Source organism: Melanerpes formicivorus, unplaced genomic scaffold, assembly GCF_026170545.1.
Source record: "Melanerpes formicivorus ecotype bairdi unplaced genomic scaffold, bMelFor1.0.p_v2 SCAF_11, whole genome shotgun sequence".
NCBI lineage: Eukaryota > Metazoa > Chordata > Aves > Piciformes > Picidae > Melanerpes > Melanerpes formicivorus.
Window position 1 is genome coordinate 9,406,438 of NW_027142363.1, and position 21,465 is coordinate 9,427,902.

General features: G+C 43.1%; 1 protein-coding gene across 2 annotated transcripts in view; it reads right to left on the reverse strand.

Moving 5' to 3' along the window:
• Positions 1–226: 226 nt before the first annotated feature.
• Positions 227–21,465, reverse strand: part of CYYR1 (cysteine and tyrosine rich 1) — a 63,043-nt gene continuing 41,804 nt past the window's right edge. For both annotated transcript variants that reach the window (XM_068144472.1, XM_068144471.1), the window contains exons 3-4: positions 6,367–6,524; positions 227–3,449 (exon numbers count right to left, since the gene is read on the reverse strand). In XM_068144472.1, the coding sequence (XP_068000573.1) occupies positions 3,316–3,449; positions 6,367–6,524 (292 nt within the window). In that variant the 3' untranslated portion in view covers positions 227–3,315. The remainder of the gene's footprint in view (positions 3,450–6,366; positions 6,525–21,465) is intronic.

Sequence of the window (21,465 nt, forward strand, 5' to 3'; positions counted from 1 at the left end):
GTAAAAACTCTTTGTACTAACCCACTCATCTGCAAGCTATTCATGTGAAACAGTCACTGACTACTGGCCAGCAGTATCTGCACCACAGGAGCTTTGAATGTGGAAGTGTTGGGGAAATTGCATGTTTCCACACAAAGAAAATAACACTTAAGACATAAGAACACTTCAACTTTTTCAACTAAATTCAACTGATATCACTTCATCATTAGCAAATGCTTCCATTTGTTTATGCAGCAACTTTGTTCTATTCTTTTACTCTTATAAATCTTTTCAGACTCCTCTCTGGCTCTCTCAGTTTTACTTCTTTCCAATGCAATCATCACCTCTTTCTGAAAACAGGCTACTCAGAACCTGGTTTGTGCGAAGGGCAGCCTCTTAGCAAGGACAAGAGACGTGGTGTCCTTTGAGAGGAAAATAATGGTCTGTTATGGTCCAACACATGTGGATCTGCAGAACATGAACTAACATACTAAACCCAACATCTTCACTAGCATTTTCACAGCAAACAGATTACTCTCCATCACTAATTTTTCCATTTCCTACTTCCATAATTTTCCCCTGGAAGAAGTTATGCATACATTGTAGGTGCTTTGGTCACTATGACCTTATCCAGAAATCTGTAATAGAATAGAATAGAACAGAATAAACCAGGTTGGAAGAGACCTTCAAGATCATCGCATCCAACCTATCATCCAACACCACCTTCGTGCAGCTGTCCTCGGAGGCGACCCATAGTCACAAAGCTGAAAAACAGAGGGACTCTGTGATCAAAGACTTTTATTTTCCAGAAATGCCTTCTCATTTAACAAGTTTGCTTTATGACTTGTTCTGACAAATGTCACTGCTGGAGAAATTCTTCCTCTGTGGGAAGATTTGTGGTCTATAGGATAGCTGTGTATTTCATAAGACTGGATCCATCAAATACAAACTGCTCTTTGATTTGTGTGTCTGCACACTCACCACGAAGAAATTAGACAGAAGAATGGGGAAAAATGCCAATGCTCTTTGTCTATAGGTAATTTTTTGGCACAGAAGTATCATCTGGTGTGATCAATTGGAAAGTGCTGAGGCACAAGCATAGAATGATGAGGCAGAAACAGGATTTCATGTAGAGCAAACTATGCTTGTTCTGTTCTACATGCTGGCCACTACGCTGGCAGGCACATCGATACACCAGCAGGTGGGTTTGAGTAAGGACTGCCAAAACACCACATGCAGAAGTTTGCACTTCATGGGAGGATTTCAGCTGAGGAACACCTCTCTCCTGAGAGGTCAGGCTACCAGCAGAAATGTTTCAATACACAGCCCAGAGTCAACGTAATTGTAAAGATAACCTAGTTCAGCATTTGTCACTTCTGAACAGCAGAAGAGGAATGAGAATGTAACTTTCCTTTCATGGAGAAGACTTGGAAGGAACCAGCAGCAACCAAAACCTGTGACACTACTCAGTTTTCCTCTGACTGGGTGACAAATGCCTAAGTAGCTAATGGGCCTGTGACTCATTGCTCAGTTTGCCACAGCACAGATTTTTCTGAGCCTACACTGGCAAGATCTGGGGTCATGTGCACTTTCAAGTGGAGTTTCAAGAGGATAAACTCAGTCAGCCTGGAAACAACTACAAAATATGAGCAAGAACGGTCAATAAGGTCTTGTTTACAAGAAAGCTTCTGAATATCTTTTGTGTTCAAGGACAAAAGGTTTGGTTTCTTTTCTTCCTTGAATCAGGACAGAATGCCAAAAATATCAGACTTCAGAGCATGATGAGTGGCTGTCAGTTGACATCTCTGGGATATTTTACCACCTCTTGCAAGCTGCTTTTTTATTCATTAATATGTTCACTGATAAACCTGAAAGGAAGATGAGAGCTTCACTGGAAAACATTTGTATGTGTTCTGATCTCTGGGACTCAGCAGTAAACTGCAGTCTCTCCCTCTCAAATGGACCACAGCTGTCCTGATCTCTAGGTGCCCTATTTTTGTCACCTTCCACTATTTTGGCAGCAGCATCCTCAAACAGCCCAGCCACCCAGCTCAAACTAAGGGCATTCAGTGCTTGTACACTCCTGAAGAGAACCACTGCCATTGTGGTTTGCCTATGAAACTGAGAAAAATACTACTTTTATCACTGAGGGATGATGCTTTAGGTAAAGGGATACTCTGCTCTGAAGTCACTTATGAATTCCAGGCAGTCCCTTAACTACATAGAACATTTTAAGTCATAAAGGTCTGCACTTCATGTAGTGACAAATGCATGAAGTATTATTTGGTGACTTGCAGTTCTAAAATGCCCAAGATAATATTCAAAAGTAACCTGATGTTTACAGTCTCTATGCTCATCTCTTTGGTTGGGCTGGTGATCATTATTACTGGTAAACAACAGGGGTTTTTTTTGTTTTTAAAGTCTTTATGCAAACCAGCTGAAGATAAATCTGTGGTGTTTCAACATTTTGTCTGTGTTTCTTCTCCCATTTTTGAGTTTTCCTGATTCAATATTGAAAAATAAATACTAAAGTTTTCACTTGGTGGTAAAAAAGGCATTACAGCATGTTTCCAATGTGTACAGTATTCAAGTCCAGGTAAATGAGCTATAAATTAGTGCATTTCAGATACAAAAATGCTCTTAAGGTTTACATTTTAGGTCACAAAATACTCTTAAGTTGTTTTAGAAAAGGCACTTAGAACAACCTGCACTTGGACAAAAATACCCATCCTTTTGTTGGCTACTGAATAACTCCAATAGCCCTTTTTAGTGTAATATGCTTCTCAGACCAGTATGTCCAGCTGATCACTGGGTATTATCAGCCTGAAGCAGAAACTGAAAATAGCTTCAGTCTTCCTTGTTCTTCCTTATTCTCCTCGTTTCAAGGAAAGGTGTAACAGATACTTGAAGACAGCACCTGGAGTTTTACCCCAGAGTTCATCCCCAGCAGATGCCTCTTGTGTTTTCAAAACAAGCTTGGTGAACCATGTGCAGCACTTGCACCTTCTTACATAGGAAGGCCCCCGACTCACACGTGCTGTAACGGGCCCCCGCTGAAGCCAAGCACTGGAGCTAAGCACTGCCCATCAGGCACTAACTTCCAGGAACTGTTTCTTTGGTCACACTCTGTTTAATCAGGAACCATGATGGTCTGGAGTAGACAGTGTTCTTCTTTGTCCTGAGCCATGGCAACCCTCCCAGGTTATCTCAACACCTGGCCATATGTGTTGATGCAGACCCTGTCATGGGATGCTCTTAGTCCCTGAGACAATAATATCCGTCCCACCGGTGCTGGCAGTTTGAACAGGCAGTCAATATCCACGTGAAGCCATGTAATTATTTCCCTGAATATCCAGGGTATGGAGGGGGTGGGGGATACTGTATAGAAGTCTGTGGGGTAGGAGTATAAGGTGGAGGTAGGTCAGCTGGGTACTCCATTTCGTATTCGTAACTGTATGGTGGTGGAGCCACTGAAATGTGAGAAAAGAGAAGACGCAGTTAAACATCTTTTTGTTTCAGATGCAGGCCCCCAAGTGTTCTCTAGCTGACATTCAGACTTCCATATAACAGATGTCAAGTCTTCTGTCAATGTGCTCACTTTTTTTTTCCAGTCATCACACAATCACTTTATGTCAGTGCAAGTCCTTGCTTATTGCTCTTTCCTTCACTGTTTAGCTGTGTGCCCACCCACATGTTGTGCTGGTAACAGTGTTTGAGTGGACGTATGGCAGATGATACCAGGATGATGTGGCAGAGCAAAACCTTTCCAGGGAAGGAAGATTGGGTTTTCATTTGATCAGTTCCATTCCACTTTATTCAGCAACATGGATTTATGCCTACAGACCTCTCCAACACCCTCTGGATCCCCAGGAGCTGTGTGACATGCCATGCCAAACACAGCACCATCACACTCCCAGCGCAAATACCAGACATCTTCCCAGGACGTTCCCAGGGCTCGGGCTGGGTAAGACCAAAGCTTTTGCATTGTCCACCACAACTGGACATTTAGGAAACTAGGCATCCAGGAAACAACAAAAATATTCACAAGCAGCTGAAAACATTTTTGCAATGACTTCTACTAACCTGAGAGAAGAAGAATTAATGCAGTGATCGAAAATACAGGAAATGCTGCAGAGTGGCAGCACAGTAAGAACTGAAGGCTCTGTAACAAGACCCCATTTGAGCAGACTCTACAGATTTTAAGGTCCAGAGTCTGCTCATGTCTCTGCTTATGCCACCATGGATGCTTTTCTATCCCCTCCTCCCTAGATGACTCAAGAAAACTGGCAGTGAAATGGTGCTTGAATAGAGAGGGAACAGAAGCCTAGAATTTTTGTGATAGGTGGAAGAGACTCAAATCCCAGTGTGCTATGAAAAGCATTCCCTGCTTTCTGAGAACCCAGCTGTTGCTGTGGCTGAGGCCAAAGGAAGGGCATCCCTTTGTTCCTGTCCAAAACAGGTAAAGGCAGCAGGGAGTGTTGGTCACAGACACTGCTGACAAAACCAGGTCAGTCATTACTCCAGAAGTGTTTATGACAGTGGGAAATGCAGAAATAATTTTAGAGCTTCCCCATCCTCCAAAACCTGCTGCTGCTGAGAAGAAGAACTGTTCAAAGTAATGTTTGCACCAGGAGCCAGGAGCATGCAAAGTCGAACTGCCTGGAGGTGGAGCGATAGGGGTGAGTCACTGCAGGAGCAGAGTTGGGAAGAGAAAGGCTACAGCCCTGGAGTCTTCATTTTGCTCTTGTTTTTACAGCTTGCACTGACTATTAGATTCTGAAGTAGCTCTCCAGCAGTTTATGGTTGAGAATACTGCAGGTTTCTTTCATTACTTGTCTATCTATGCAAAATGTTGTTGAAACAATAAGGGTGATCATAGATGGCTTTAGCATAACTGGAATGTAAGAGCATGAGGGAAAAACCAGACACTGAGAGCAGTAAATGTGATAAATACACAATAAATATTATATCACTTGCATATGCACAATGCACCTGGGGTTTGCAGGAATCTTTGCAATAGGAGGGAACATAAAGGCAGAGGATGTCTACGAGTGGGATGAGGGGAATTCATCCATGAGGCACCACTGCTTTTTATTGCAGTGAGGTCTTAAGTTATCCCAAGGCAATTGCTCCTGGATTTGTAATTAACAATGTCACTGAAGCAAAGACATAGCTGCATTGCATAACCACTGTTAGGCTGTTTCCAGGGGCAGCTTTGCTCTTCAACAATGTGGCCACTTTCATGTGGTGAGAAGTCTGGACAAATGAGCCTTGCAGGTCCCAGCTGGCCCTGTGCAGATACACCTCTGGTACTCCTATACCCCAATTCTAGACTGACGTGAGTTGGCTAGTGTGGTGCAGAGCGTGGCTCTGCACAAACCTAACTGATGTACTCAGTATGGGCACAACTGCACTGGAACAGACCTATGAGGGGGCCCTACTATTCCCAGGGGTGTCCCAGAACCTGTAACAGCTTATTAGCTCAGTGACAGATCTGACTTAGGCACTGCTCATCCTCTGGTGCTTCCCTGCACCTAAAAAAGCATTACACCAAAACAATGTTGACCCAAAGACAAGCGCATCCCACACTCAGCTAACTTTCATCAAGGCAGAATGGGTATCTCTGCACTGTGCTCCAAGTTCCAATCAGTTCAGGCATAGTGCCAGGTGGCTGCAGAACTAGCTCAGACTCAGCACTGTGTGCCAGCCAGAAGTCCCTCCTGGGATTCATAGCAGAAAGCACCCCGCAAAGACATCTGTGTGCCTTTGTAGAAGTTTTCTGGGATCATACAGCACTCAGCAGGACTCGTGAGCTCTGGCTGAGTATCAGATAGCTCAGGCTGCATTAGACTCCACATGGCAGCACTTGAAGTCTGCACTATGATCCACAGATTTTATTGTCCAGGTTTTCCCCCCTGTGATAAGCTGGGCCCCCATTATATTAGATGATGAATGTGAGATGACTGCATGTGAAAAAGAGCAAATACAAGAACCAGAACACAAAACAACTGACCCACTGCCAGAAAGACTCTGGCACAGGGAGAAGGTCTGTCGGTAAGAATGCAGCACTGCTCTGAGTGAGGTGTCAATGTGCTGCTGTGGGCACCACAAGCCATACAGCTGTGTGAATATGGCACCTGTCCAGATCTCATTACCCCACTGAGTAGCTGAATAAATTAGCCCAGGCAGAGTGCTGCACTGATGAACAGTGTGCATGCTGAGCTGTCTTGAGTTTCTCAGCAGGGCATCATGCCGTTTCCCCTCAGAATGAGAATGGCCTCCTGCTGTATTCACATCCCCTGTTTCCTGTGGAGCCATAACTATCCACAGATACACTCCTACCAGGGACACACACACTCTTGCAGGAGTGTCATTTCACTTCCTTACCTGGGTACGTGCTGATAGTGTTAATGTGTGTAGTTCTGATGACCCCCACTCGAGTCCCACGGTTGTTCTTCATGCACATGCAGATACAGATGGCAATCCCAGCAATCACTCCCATTATAAATACTATACCAAAAACAATTCCAGCTATTGCTGTGCCTCTGCAAAGGAAATGGAAACAGGCAGTCAGTCTCAGCCAAAGAGCGTTTAGGAAACAAAATTCTTCTCTCAGGAGCGACCTCTGTTTGAGGAAAAAAAGTGCCTCTTTGTTACTGAAAATGCTGCAAACTTTAGTCCATCAAGGTGTCTGGATAAAAGAAATGAAAGATCTCTAAGACCAAAATGAGAAACTCTTTCCAAGCTACCTTTGCAATCATAGCCCAGATCACTCTGCTGATTTAACGCATATTAAATTCCCCCATTCCAGAGCCTCTTTAACCTAACAACTCTTAGATATTAAAAGGAATAATTTCTTCCCTTCCCCCTCATTTTACACAACTTTTTTTGTTTTTTCCTAAAGGCATCAGTGTTATTTTCTTTTGAAAATAAAGAGTAACTTATCCCCAGTAATATATTCCAGAAGCTTCCCAAAGCGCCTTCAGGCTGTGCTTCCACAGAAATAGTTTTGTCATTGTTTTATCTTAGGTCAAGAAGTCCTTCTGCTGGGCTTCTGAGCCCACAGATTAAGGAGAACTTCCTTTTCTTGTGGATGAGCAGCAAGAAGCAAAGAGAATGCCCACTCTTTCAGACAGCTGCAGCTGCAGCCAACACAAGTATTTGAGACTTAAAAGATTTCTTTTAAGACAGTCCAGAGGAAAGAATTTAGCTCAACCCCCGAAGTAATGAATCAGACTTTCCTTGACTTATATAGAGAAAGGAAAGGAAGCCTTATTACACTGACACATGAGAGAAAAACCACTCCACGAAGGACTGAAGAACTCCCAATAATACTGAGGGCAAAATCAGCCTTTCTGGTGAGCCTTAGTTCACTCAGGTTTGTCATCAGGCACAGGCAGTGAAGCAGATGTTGTAAGAAAGATGGTATTTATAGCCTACCCTTTCATGGAAAAAATGACCAACAGTGACTAGTCAGAAATAATCTTACTCTGTGCAACTCTTCATCTTCCAGTAAAGATTTCAAGTAGCAACCTTGCTGGTAACTTTTTACTGGACATTTTAATCAATCCAAATTGATAGTTTGTCAATGGGAATCAGCTCCACCAGGAATTATTGCAACATACAGAGCAAACTAGGCACTGCAATACCACAAGAAGAAATATTTAAAGGACTCCCAGCCATAGTTTAGCTTCCCCATACAAGCATGGGAACACATGGCAGGCTTCATTTTCAACATGCTGACAGCCTGTTGGCTTCCAAAAAGCCATCAAGAGTTAGGACAAATTGAATATTTGACAAATCAGACCTTCTATTTCGGAACCCAAATATGAATTTAAGCACTTTATTTTAGCCCACAGCTATCCAGAAACCTGACCAAGATTTGCAGTACAACTACTGAACTGTGTAGCCTAAGTAAACACAGACAATTTGCTGTCTTACTAAAACACACTGCCAGGGAGCTAAATTGCTCTTGGCTGTTCTGTAGCAATGAACAGAGAGTGTGCAGGAAGAGTAAAGCTGTTAATATTTTGCAGAATATATAGAGACCTAACTTACAAAACCCTAACTCATGGCAGAAAATACCTGGCCATAAAAACAGTAGCTCAAAACACTGATGTGATCAAGTGCTCTCTTATTAACCACCATGAGTAACTGAGAAGCACCTTCCTGCTCCCTCTTCATCCCTGATATGTTTGCATCTAACAAAATGAAAGCCTGATGCTCTTGAGAGATGCAATCAAGAGACCTCCAGTTTCCCCATCCTGGTCTCTCTGGGATGCTATCACTACCTTGAGAGAAACTGCCACATGAGAAAACAATTTAACACAATATTCTCTTCATTCCAGAAAGTTTTCTTACAACATCACAATTAAAAACCTGCCACAGTGCATGGTGTCCCTATTGTAACAACAGTGAATTGCTGCTGCTTTTGCTACATCCACTCAGCAGAGGAATGGCTGTGCCCTTTGCTGGGAACAGAGTCACAGGGAACTCTGATATGCAGACCTAAATAATCTCTCTCCCAAATGAAACAAGCAGAAGCAGCCACTGGCCTTGGGTCCTGCACTGTATTTCTGCTTTGTACATGGTCCGCTGCTGCCCAGCTCCTGCATCCTAGGTACGCTCTGCCTAGCTGATCTGCTCAAACTCCAGAAGCCACAACAGTGTTTTGCACCTCAAACTAGCTGCACCATGAGGAAAAACAAACCTCCAGCCTAAAGGCAGACAAAAGTGGGTAACAAACAGCATGCCACCTTCCCAGTACTAGTTAGAAGTTCTGTATTAATAAGGTTTATTTTAAACACAGTTTAAATAGTGTTTGCCTCAGCCATCTCCAAAGGCAAAGGTGCCCCATCCATTCCAGAAGTGGTCAGACAGATGCCATTCAGTCACCTGCCCTAAGCAATGGGGTGCACTGTTCATGTGCCAGTGCCTATGAGAGACCTTGGCCTCACACCCAAAGCCCACTCTCCCCTTCTGCATGAACAGCAACTGTTCCAAAGCAATATTACTCCACTAACTTAAATGACAACTCCATGAGACTTTACCTAGGTATTCATGAAGAAAGAAAAAAAGATGACAAAAAGGCTGATACCATCTTCAAGAAGAGTTTCTACCTTTCCTGAGATACTAGCAGATACTTACACATCTGCCAGCTTGCTTTGGGTGGCAGATCTGAGCTCCAAGGATTCACCTATAGCTTCTCCTAGTAACTCTTTAGTGGTGGTGTCTGATTTTCAATACCTTGCCTTTGCAAAAAAGAGAAAGCAGCAGGGCAAGATAGAGCTGTAAGAAGCCCTTCCATGTCTGCCTGCATCTGAAATGTAAAAAGGGCTGAAGTTCACTGGTAAAAATTCTGAGTTGAAGGAGTCAAAACACAGCTGTACTGGAAAGTAAGAAACTTCTGCCGGACTAGTGAAGCCAGGTCAGGAACATCTGCTAAAGCATTCTTTTGCTGGTCTCTATCAGGTATAGTCTGCTGGTCCTGCTGGTATAGCCATGAATCAGAAACAAAAAAGGTCACCAAAGAAAATATTCACCAGCTTAGCTTTCTTTGCTGACAAAACTGGCAAGTGCAAGTCTTGCTCATGGCTCTGAAACCAGGACAAACCCAAGTTTAAATAGCAAGACCCATGGCTGCTTGTGGATTCAGGTTTTCACAGTGTGGTGGTAAATTTAGACCACCTACGGACAGTTATGAAAAGAGAGCCTGAGATACAGAGCATAAGATGTAGGTCACTTTATAAATCCAGTTAAAGTCTGAGTGGGCAGCAGCAGAAAAGCACTTGCTGGTCTTGGTGAGCCTCAGATCAGACCCAGTGCCATGCACGTGAAACTGTTCCAGGAATCTAGTGCTTAACTGGAAAAAGACCTGTTTGAGAGGACTTCAAGACATGTGCTCTTGCAGATGTGTACAACAGAATATGCATAACACTATACAACTCTCTGATGGAGAGTCAAAGCAAATCTATCTTGATTCAGAGACCTGCAGTCCCTGCCACTCACAAAGGCTGCTATCAAAGCTAGGAGCACTCTTAATCATCACTTTCTCAACACCAAATCCTGGCAGGATGATGGTAGTGCAGTAGCTGTTGTGAATATACTGCACAAAAATGAAGGCTTGCTCTTTTTGTGGAATGACTATGGTATGACTAGAATGTATGAAGGAAAATAAGCATGTTTTTTATGAAACGGCAAAGCTTCTCTCCATGCAATTAGGGAATATTTGAAAATGAATATCCTGTAAGTAAAGATCCTTTATTTCATAGTAAAAAAATCCTCACTGATATTTTAGACTTCTGTATAGAGACATAGAGGGATACAGCAATTTTTCATGCTAGCATCGCTGCAGAGCTGTGCAAGAGGAAGTGCCTGAGAGAAAATGGCCACTGTAAAGCAAAAGAAGACCTACAAACTACACACCAGAGCAACACAGCAAATAGAAGGTTTGAAATAAAGGGGAAACTTAGAATAGAATAGAATAGAATAGAATAGAATAGAATAGAATAGAATAGAATAGAATAGAATAGAATAGAATAGAATAGCATAGCATAGCATAGCATAGCATAGCATAGCATAGCATAGCATAGCATAGCATAGCATAGAATTAACCAGGTTGGAAAAGAGATTCGAGATCATCAAGTCCAACCCATCAACCAACACCATCTAATCAACTAAACCATGGCACCAAGCACCCCATCCAGTCTCTTCTTAAACACCTCCAGTGATGGTGACTCCACCACCTCCCTGGGCAGCACATTCCAATGGCCAGTAACTCTCTGTGAAAAACTTCTTCATAACATCCAGCCTTAACCTCCCCTGGTGCAACTTGAGACTGTGACATGAAGGAAAACATTGTGTTAAGTCCTTTACAGATGCAATGACAATGAAGAGAAAAAGAATATCATGGAAAAACCACACAGAAAAGTAAATATAGAGAGGGGAAAGGTAATTGTAAAGCTGTGGAAATGTCAAGTGATACTGTTGGCTTAACAATTAGATATTCAAAGAAGAAGCATTCACAGCAAAACACTTCTGGCTGAGCAGAATCCTGTGCAGGGGTTCATGCCTTTCCCTGGGTGGCACCAAGGCCTTGGCATTGCTGGAGCCAGGCAGGGCTCTCACTCCTCTTGCAGCTGGTGTGGCTAAGGTGTCTGTGGTCAGAGAACCACTCCCACAGGGCACTGGTAACTTGCATGCTCCCAACCCTTCACATTTGGGTTGTGCAACCCTCACACCCCTACCCTTTTTTTTGCATTTGTTGTCCTTCACAAGCAGATGTTTTTTTCTTGATTCCTGTTTTCCTCTAGCCCTGTCCCTCTCTGGACCACCTTTAAAGACTTTCTTAAACTAGTGAAGCCACAATGGGCAAGTAGCCAAAAGGACACCTCAAGAAGAGTACAAGGAGAAAACTTTCTCTCCTGGCCTCTTTCAATAATTCACAGCTCAGGAACTTACTCAACCAGAGAAGCTGGCTTGTTTTTCAACTGTGTTGCTCAGTGAATTTTTCCTCTGCAAACCTGCTCAGCCTCATCGCTAGCTCATGTAAATTTTACCATACATAGCCTCATGTGCCAAAGAGCTCCCCAGCTTAATTACATATCTGAAGAAGTATTCTGAACTCAATGCCCAGTTAATTTCACCTGAGCCTCCTAGCTCTCAGCTCATCTCCAGCTACGCCTTCTGCATTGCTTGTGATTTTACAGACCTTTAGCATCATGCTGGGTAGCCAACTCTTCCCCACTGTGCAGGAGCTATGTCCTACTTGGCTGTTCTGCGTACAGGGACCACTTCATAACGCTAAGATGACCCTGGCCACCCCTCCTTACACTTTTTCTCATCCTGTTGTTTTGAGAACTGCAATAGAAGACTCTACTTATCTATTTTCTTCTTAAATAACCCGTGGTATTAGATCTGTTGCTTCTTGACTGTCAAATATTTGGAAACTAAGGTTTGATGGCACTATTTACCATAATACCAAATCTCATTTCTGGTAAGTAATGTCAATCCAGAGCCCATTAATTCTTTCAGGAGTTTGGGTTGGTTTTTTTACCCTGTATGCATGATGTAGTGTTTATAGGCCCTGAATTTCCTGCCGTGGTGCCTGGACTCATGTCCTCTACTGGACAACACAGGCTAAACATAGCAGAGGTGAACTTAAGCCCCTCATTTTCCCAAAGCCCAGCTCCTTCTGTAGTACTTAATCAATTTCAAAACTACCACTGCAGAAGCACCAGAGCTCCTCACCAGAGATGCCTTTATGCTGGCATAGAGGTCTTTTCATCCTGTAATAGCTCATCTTAGTGATTTTGCAGCAATTTGAGCAAGTATGGCATGAAGTTGTTAGAAGGGTGTGAAGATCAGTATTCCCACTCTGCCTTCACTATGTTTCATTACCACATTAGTGCAAGAAAGACATACCATTCTCAGTCTTCACTTTGCTTAGCTGTTCTCTCCCATCTCATCATCCTTGTCAATTTCCAGTACTTTATGGCTAACTTTCTGTATCTGTGAGTTGCTGGCACTGTATCACTAGAACAACTGTAACAATAATGCACATGATACATTTTGGAATATTACTGCTAAATACCCTTTAATTTTTTCCCCTTTCAGGCATTCCAAAAGGAATTGATAAGGGATTTTCAAAACTCATTCTCTGAGGTAAAATAAAATAAATATATTTTTTTAATAAACCAAAGGTCTTTGATCTAATGATCCAGCCACTGGTGGTTTTAAAACATGACTCTTTGGGCTCTTGATCAAACTTCATGTTACTTGGAGGGAAGAGGTACTGGGCTATTTGGCAAACTCCAATCTACATAGACCAACAACAGAAGTGCAGCAGTGCCATTTTTTCCCAGAGCAGGCAGACTCATTCTGGGTGGTTTGTCCCACTGCACCATCGTCCCTTTCTTTTCATAAGGACAAACACACGTAGTGAGTGATCCTCTAAGTGGCTGGCTTTGCTGACCAGGGCATTTTGGCATTATGGCTGGGGTACCTGGCCAATCCCACAGCAAAAGCTGATGGAGAAGCAAGTGAATCAGCCAGGGTGGCCTTCTCAACACTGAATTTTACAGCCCTTGAATGCAGAGACAGGAGTAGCAAGGACTGAAAAGCCATTGAACTCGGTAATCAGGTAATTAGACAGTTAGCTGCTGCCTCTTGTTTTAAATTAAATCATTATTTTACAGAGGAGCAACTCAAATGGAGCAGGCTTTCTTTGAGGCTTTACTTTGCAAGCTGTACTTAGACAAAATTCCAACTAGTACTTCCTTTAAATACATGTTTTACTGCAGAGAGGAAAGAGATGGTTGTCTGCTTCCATAAACAAATCTACCTGTTGAAACTGAGCACAGACTGGACTTGGCCAGTATTTCTCTCCTTTTACTCCTAGTCAGTTGTATTTAAGGTGTGTTGTTAATGGTTAATCCTTCCAGATAGTTTCCTCTGTGCTATACCCTGTCCACCTTGTTATATTTGGAAGATTATTAACTCAAGCATCAAAACATTCTGAGCAGAAGCTGTGCAATGAAAACACTGAGGGTAATCATCCCACTTCTGACCTTTCTCCTTGCTACTTGTGGACAGGTCATTACCTTGGGACTGCTCCATGTTCTTAAGCTACATAATCTTACAAAGGGTTAAAGAATACTCTGTTCTGTCTTTTAGCATTGCCAGTGCCTGAGCAACAGAGTACCTTCTGCAGATTGCTAAAAGGCTGCTGAACCACTAAAGCATAGCGACGGCACAACTGCAAAACCAGAGAGAAAAATCATACAAACTGCAAACCAAAAGGATATGCAATTTACACCTTATTATGGTTTGGGCTATCATCAGACACACTTTTCAGACAATTTGCCTTTTGGGAAATACATAGACATTTTATGCTTGCTTCCTTTATGCAAAACCATATGCTTTTCTCCCCACCACACTGCTGGACATGCACACTGCTTGGCCTGTAATGCTGCAAAATGCTTTAAATAAGCTACTCTCAAAAGGCCAACTTAGCTGGAAAAGGAGAGTAGAGAAAACGAGTTCTTACTCTAGCTGGTTTCCAAACTGCTTCCCCGTGTACAACAGGTCTGAGATCCTCCTGCTGCCCTAGACAGTGGAGGTGGATGGAGTAACGGCATCAATTCCACCTTGCTTAAGACTCAGTGCAGGGCTGGCTCAGAACTAATCTATGGACAGAGGGAATGATGCATGAAACGTATCTGAGAGGTGTATGCCACAAATATAGCAAGCACAATGCTTGACACACAGTGGTGTTATTAACTGATCATGGCTAAGGAAATACACTGATCAGTTCCAGCCTGTCCAGCATTGCCATCAGACTAATCCATGCACACATGCAGATGCTGGTTTTGAAGCACTCAATCTGTCTGGCAGCTCAAAAATTCCAGAACATTGCCAGAATGTGTGTGTGTGTGTGTGTGTGAACAAGGAAAGCCCCACAAAACAACAAGCAATGCATATTTAAATTAAAACAAGAGCTTACAAAAAGTCAGAAATACAGAAAGAATGGGAAAGGAAGTTCTTTTTTTTTTATCTTTAATGTGAAAGAATTTTGCTTAAGATATTGCAAGGTTTCCAGTTACCATTTTTCACCCTCATACTCTCCTGCTGCTTCTCTGTCCACGTTTTGCAGCAGCTCCTCTGGCCCCACCTTTCCCTCTCAGACATCCTGTGCTGCTCCCTGCAATCATGACCCTCCCCTGCTCTGTGCTGTGCTTCACATGCTTCCCTGGAAAGGAAACAGAAGCCATAATGCAATTTCCAGTTTCCAAAACGTTATTCATTGTGCTCACAAACCCAAGGCCCAACTTCACATTGAGTTAAGTAGAAAATTATGGCACAATTGTACCTGACGTAACCTTTGCTTAATTTAGGGATATTTTGTTCTTTTTTATGCCTGCAGTTTGCATTGCTGGCTGAGCCTGCCATTTGAAACACTTTCTGAATCAACAGCAATAGGAGAGACTGAAATTGCTGCTCGACTTCCAGCTCTTTGAGCATCAAAGCACAAAAGGTCAGGACAATATGGTAGGCTTCCAAGAAGACCACAAAGTTAGTAACCCCCACTAACACCTCACTTCTGGCAGCTGGGTTACTGAATAGAAGAACACCTAGAGGAATCCCAGGAATATTCTCTTTCTGGTAATTCTTGACAGAGTCTTTCTGATTGTGTTTATTTATACCAGCTTTTGCAAATGGTTGACTCTGCACTATCCATGAGCTCAACACAGGAGAATCCTGCAGCTCCCCTCCCAGGAAACTCTTGCTGTAGAAGCCTGACTTATTGTGACATCTGGACATCTTGCCTGTCAGATCCTGCAATCTGTGAGGTACTGACAGTCAAAACTGCCCTGCTTTGCACCTGCAACAAACCCCCAAGCCATCCACATGTGATGTGATTTTGATATAGAATCATAGAATCACTGAATAGTTTTGGTTGGAAAAGACCTTTAAAACCACTGAGTCCAACTGTCAACCTAATACTGCCATGGCCATTAAAACGTGCCCCAAAGTGACATGTCCACATGTTTTTTGAACACCTTTCAGGTCACTGACTCCACCACATCCCTGGGCAACCTACTCCAATTGCCTGACCATCCTTTCAGAAAAGAATTTTTCCTGATATCCAATCTAAACCTCCCCTGGCACAACTTCAGGTTCTAGGGATACTAGGGAGAAGAGACTGACCCACACCTCACTACCACCTCCTTTCAGGCTGCTGTAGAGAGCAATGAGGTCTCTGCTCTGCCTCCTCTTCTCCAGACTAAACAATCCCAGCTCCCTCTGCCGCATCTCATAAGACTTTTCTCAAGACCCTTCACCAGCTTCCTGACTTTGTTTTGGACACACTCCAGCACCCTAATGTTCTTTGTGCAGTGAGGGACCCAAAAGAACACAATATTCAAGATGCAGCCTCACCAGTGCCAAGTACAGGGGCATGATCACTTTCCTACTCCTGCTGGCTACACTATTCCTAATATAAACCAGGATAAAGGTCTGTATGAGGAATGCCAGTGAACATCCTGCATAGAGCTAGCTGGCTTTTGGTCAGTGAAACATGACAAACACACCTTTTTATTTCAGCTTCTGAAAAACAACAAAAAGAACAATAAAAATAGTAGTAGCACCATCCTCTGTGTTTCATTTGGGTGTCAGGGTGAAAGAGGACAGACATAAGGATGACTTTCCTCAGCTCTTAAGAGCTGGGATCTGATTCCTGGGCAAGGCATCCTCCAGGCATTTCATACAAGTGCTCACATTGGCACAGAAGAGACAAGGGCTGGGTGCCTCAGGAGAGCAGCACTGGAAAAGGCTTCCCCTGTCCGTTCCTGGGGGCAGCACAAACATATCAAACTCAGCTGACCTGTGTATTTCTGACTGAAACTCAGTGACTGAGCGAACTGAGGTAAAACCCCGTTACTTCCCTGCCAGTCAAATGCTTCCCATGACAGGGTTGTCTTTGAGAAGCCAAATGCCACTCAATATCATTCTAAAGCAATGTTAGCATTTAGGTTGCTAATGAGAAACTTGTTTGCACCATGCAAATGTGGCGCTTTTAGGCTTTGACCTCAGACCTTCTAGGTTTCCCTGAGAGGCTCCCAAGGAAGGCTTGGCATTCACTCTTCAGACACTCCAACAGAGAGAAAGCCCAAACTTGGTATCTTGCATTCAGTTCATGCTTTGCATAAAATTGCATGTTGCTGACTTAGGATTTCCTTCCCAATTATGGAAAAGATGAGGCCAACAGAAATACTGTTTCATTACTGGTGGTCAGCTTTGAAGACAAAAGTAACCTGTATGTCAATAGAGCAGCAGATGCAAACTGCAAAGTAAAACATATTTTAATACTGAAAGATTTCTGCCTAGATGCAGCATAGCCCCAAAATAAATACTTGGTGAGTCACTGCAAAGAAGATCACTATCAGCTCCTGACAAAGACAGCAAAAGCCAAATATGAACTTTCAGAGGAGTGAAGACCAGAATGCAGAGGGAGAAGCCACCAAGCTAATGCCATAGATCTTACAAAGCCACCTGCAGTTCTTTCTTGTGCAAACTGAACTGCAAGAGCATCACAGAGACCTTCATCCTTGAAATGCACCCTGCTCATTCACCCACTTTTCACGAGCCCATCATGCTCCCTCAAGGCAGATCACAAATCTTCCTCTGGATATATGTTCATCACCTTAAAAGTTGTATGGGACTAAAATTTCTAAAACTACAGAACATTTAGGGTCATTGAATCATTTAGAGTAACTTCTTTTCAGGAAGACAGCAGTTTTTCATAAATTGTGTCTCTCTGAAGTAAGCATTGTCTTGGGAGACAACAGCAGGCACCTGAACACAGCAATGCCAAGAATGCAAACCATATTTATCCACAACATCACTGGAAAAGCATCCAAGGAGTACAAACGAATTGGAGGCTTTGGCTCTCACTCTACCTTCTGGAAAGACCAGCAACACTCCTGCTCCTTTTAATGGAAGGTTTCATGGACACCAGCAGCATGAGGGAGGGAGCACACGGACCCACTTGTTGAAGCAATGTCAGGGCAAGTGCCAGTTACCCAATGACTACACCTGCAACTAGAGAACAGCTTTGATGTGAAAAGCTGCCAAGCTCAATGCATGTGACATGCAACTCATAGCCCCTTCCTAACTAACAGTATTATTTCAGATGTACTCCTTCACTGACATAAATGGGCTACAAATTAATCCTGGAACAGAAGCTTATTAACTCTTCATTTTCTTTCTGATTTCCTTTATTTATGTATTAAATTCTTGGAGACTGAGGGAGGAAGATGGAGAGAATTTTGCTTTTTCATGCACAAAAGAAGATTGTAACTAAAAATCCTTTTCTACAACAATGACAAAGTGAAGATAGCATAAAATAAAACACAGTAATAAATTATCTGAAAACCATAGAATCATAGAATCAATAATGTTGGAAGAGACCTCAAAGATCATCAAGTCCAACCTGTCACCACAGACCTCATGACTACTAAACCATGGCTCCAAGTGCCACATCCAATCCCCTCTTGAACACCTCCAGGGATGGTGGCTCCACCACCTCCCTGGGCAGCACATTCCAATGGCTAACAACTCTCTCTGTGAAGAACTTTCTCCTCACCTCCAGCCTAAACTTCCCCTGGCACGGCTTGAGACTGTGTCCTCTTGTTCTGGTGCTGGTTGCCTGGGAGAAGAGATCAACCCCCTCCTGGCTACAACCTCCCTTTAGGTAGTTGTAGACAGCAATGAGGTCTCCCCTGAGCCTCCTCTTCTCCAGGCTAAACAATCCCAGCTCCCTCAGCCTCTCCTCGTAGGGCTTGTGCTCGAGGCCTGCAAACAACACTACTTTTTGGACCTGAAAAGAAGATTTTTGACTTTTCCAGAAATCTGACTCTCAAAACACAAAGCATGGCCCCAAAAAGCATGTATGATTTATTGCATTTCAACTCAAACTGGGAGTGTTTTACAGCTTGTAGAATTCCGCCTGTTAGACAAATAAAGAAAGGGGCAGGAGTCTTTTTTTGGTCACTGAAAAATCTTAAATGGTTCCTGGAAGACCTGGGAGAAAAAGTCTGCATTAAGAGATTAAAACCGCAGCATCATAAGCTATTTGATGCCATTTAAAGAAGAAAATCATAAATTACTTGCATTGCCTGAGTAACAGCGCAATAGCTTTTTAAAAAGGCAGCCCTAGCTAGTACAGTATGCTTTGAATCAGAATAAATCTATCTGGTCTTTGAATTATCCAGCATATGGATTTTTCCCTCATATCTTCCAATAAAAATAATACGACACTGAGACTTCAATTTTAGAAGTTCTGGAGCAGAGTGAAAGAAAAAAAAGACACGTTTTTCATCTTCCCTTCCCGTGTCCCTTCTCTAATGCACTTTAATATTCAACTCTAACCCCTGTGAAAGCAACAAAAGAGTCTCTTCTGCATTCTTTTCTTCATCAGATTTACAGCACAATTTACAGCCAATGGCATCCTGGCCTGCATCAGGAACAGTGTGGCCAGCAGGAGCAGGGAGGTCATTCTGCCCCTGTACACTGCACTGGTTAGGCCACAACTCGAGTACTGGGTCCAGTTCTGGGCCCCTCAGTTTAGGAAGGATGTTGACTTGCTGGAGCATGTCCAGAGAAGGGCAACGAAGTTGGTGAGGGGCTTGGAACACAGCCCTGTGAGGAAAGACTGAGGGAGCTGGGATTGCTTAGCCTGGAGAAGAGGAGACTCAGGGATGACCTTATTGCTCTCTACAACTACCTGAAGGGAGGTTGTAGACAGGCAGAGGTTTGTCTCTTCTTCCAGGCAGCCAGTACCAGAACAAGAGGACACAGTCTCAGGCTGTGCCAGGGGAGGTTTAGGTTGGATGTTAGGAAGAAGTTCTATACAGAGAGAGTGATTGCCCATTGGAATGGGCTGCCTGGGGAGGTGGTGGAGTCACCATCATTGGAGGTGTTCAGAAGGAGACTTGATGGGGTGCTTGGTGCCATGGGTGAGTTATTTAGGTGGGTTGGATTGGTTGATGGGTTGGACGCGATGATCTTGAAGGTCTCTTCCAACCTGGTCTGGTTTATTCTAAGTATGTTTATTCTAAGGTTTATTCTAAAGTTTTCTTTCTCATTCTTTCTTCTCAGATGCTGTGTCAAGAGTTTAAGAGGACCACGAAGGCTCACCCTAAGCCAGTGGACAGTCTAGCTCTAAGTCATCAGTTGCAAAAACCCACAATGAACTATTTACCATGAAGTATTTACATAAGTCATTGCAGGATTGAAACCTTGGTATGCAGCACAAGCAAATTATGGGTTTAGTGGTTTGGAATACCCTCATTAAGCATGCATGAAGTGCCATTTACAAATGTAAAAGGAGTTAAGTGCTTGGATATGTGAATCACTTTATGTTTCTGGAGACAAGGACTATGAGTCAGAAAACTTAAAAACCCTGTAAATTAAACTGTAGGTACAAAAGCATGCTGTGGCTCTTACAGGGTCCATAAAATGATGAAAGTCGCTTATCTGAATGTACCTATGCTGAGGATGCAGAAGTCACTGCACTATAAAAATGTGTGCACATGCTACATTAAGTAACTTTGAGCTAGATTTGACCTTTTCTACCTTAGGAGCTGTTTTGGGGCTGGAGGAGAGCCAGCTACTTATGAATCAGCAATAACTTCCCTTGCAAGTGCATGAAATCCTTGTTCATCTCTCTAAGCAGCCCAGATGAGGGACAGAAAAATCCTATCAAGCACCAAGGGAGACCAGACTAAGGACCCAGTGTCTTCCTCCCCTTTCCCAGGAGATGGGACAATGCTTATTCCTGTCGAGCTGTGAAGACACCTGCACACCTTGTTCCCTTCCTCACAGTTTTGGTGTCACTTTACCTTGCCTTTTATGCTAATGAGATGCAGCAAACAAAGTGCCCTGATTTCTATCGGCACAGAGCCCAATGCCTTTTCCCCTCTCACGCAGGTAAGGTTAGAAGCACTTTACCCAAGGGCCTCATTTGGAAAGCTCAGGAATGAACTTGAACATATGCTTAGATTTAAATATCACACTCCCAATGAAGTCAACAGACTTCATGTGCTTTGCTGAATAAAAGCCTAATTCCACTGTCTGACAAACAATTAAAATGTTATCCTTCCCTTTTAGTTTTGCCTAAGGTAACAGCTCTGACATTCGCTTGACTATTTGAAAAGCAATGCTGCGCTCCCTCCTCTTGGAAACGTGGGGAAGCCTGGCAGAAGGCTCTCTCATGCTGTGATTATCTCATTTGACAGTAGTTTAACACAACTGGGAACACCAAAGCCCAGCCAACCTTCAGGTGTCCTTTGCCATACTGCATGCTGTAGTAAGTTCATGGTCCTTGACAGGGCTGAGGGCTTGTCATGGCTCTGTGAAACAAGAGTATCCACAAGCCAGAAGGCATCATATCCATGTAAGTATCTCTGGTAGCAAAAATAGAGATGCAGTGACAATCTGAGCTATTTTGAGAGAACAGTCTGTAAACATAACATTTTGTAAGTGTTCCTTGAGGCTTTAAGATCTGTTGTTATGCTACGACCTGCTACTAATCTAAACTTTACACCATTTTGCAATGCAGTGAAGGGAGTGACTAAATGCTGTTATACGGCTTTCAAAATGCTCAGCATCACAAGCATCCACAACCACTAAACCACATATTAATACAGTCTCCATTAAGATATGTGCTCATGGGAGCATATGGGTTTTTTTCAAAGCCTCAGAGTTTCTAACAGTTATGTCAGATATCAGTGTAAGTGCTGGAAAGAGCTGACCAGTCAGTCAACAGCATGGTTAGGGAACATGGAAAAATGCCTCCCCAGGAAAACAGACCACATTCTGTCCCTTGGCATAAGCAAGCCATGTACCCCACTGATTGAACAAGAATTACACTCCTGAATCAGGAGATGTACTTTAGCCTACAGAGTTAACTAACACAACAAAGAG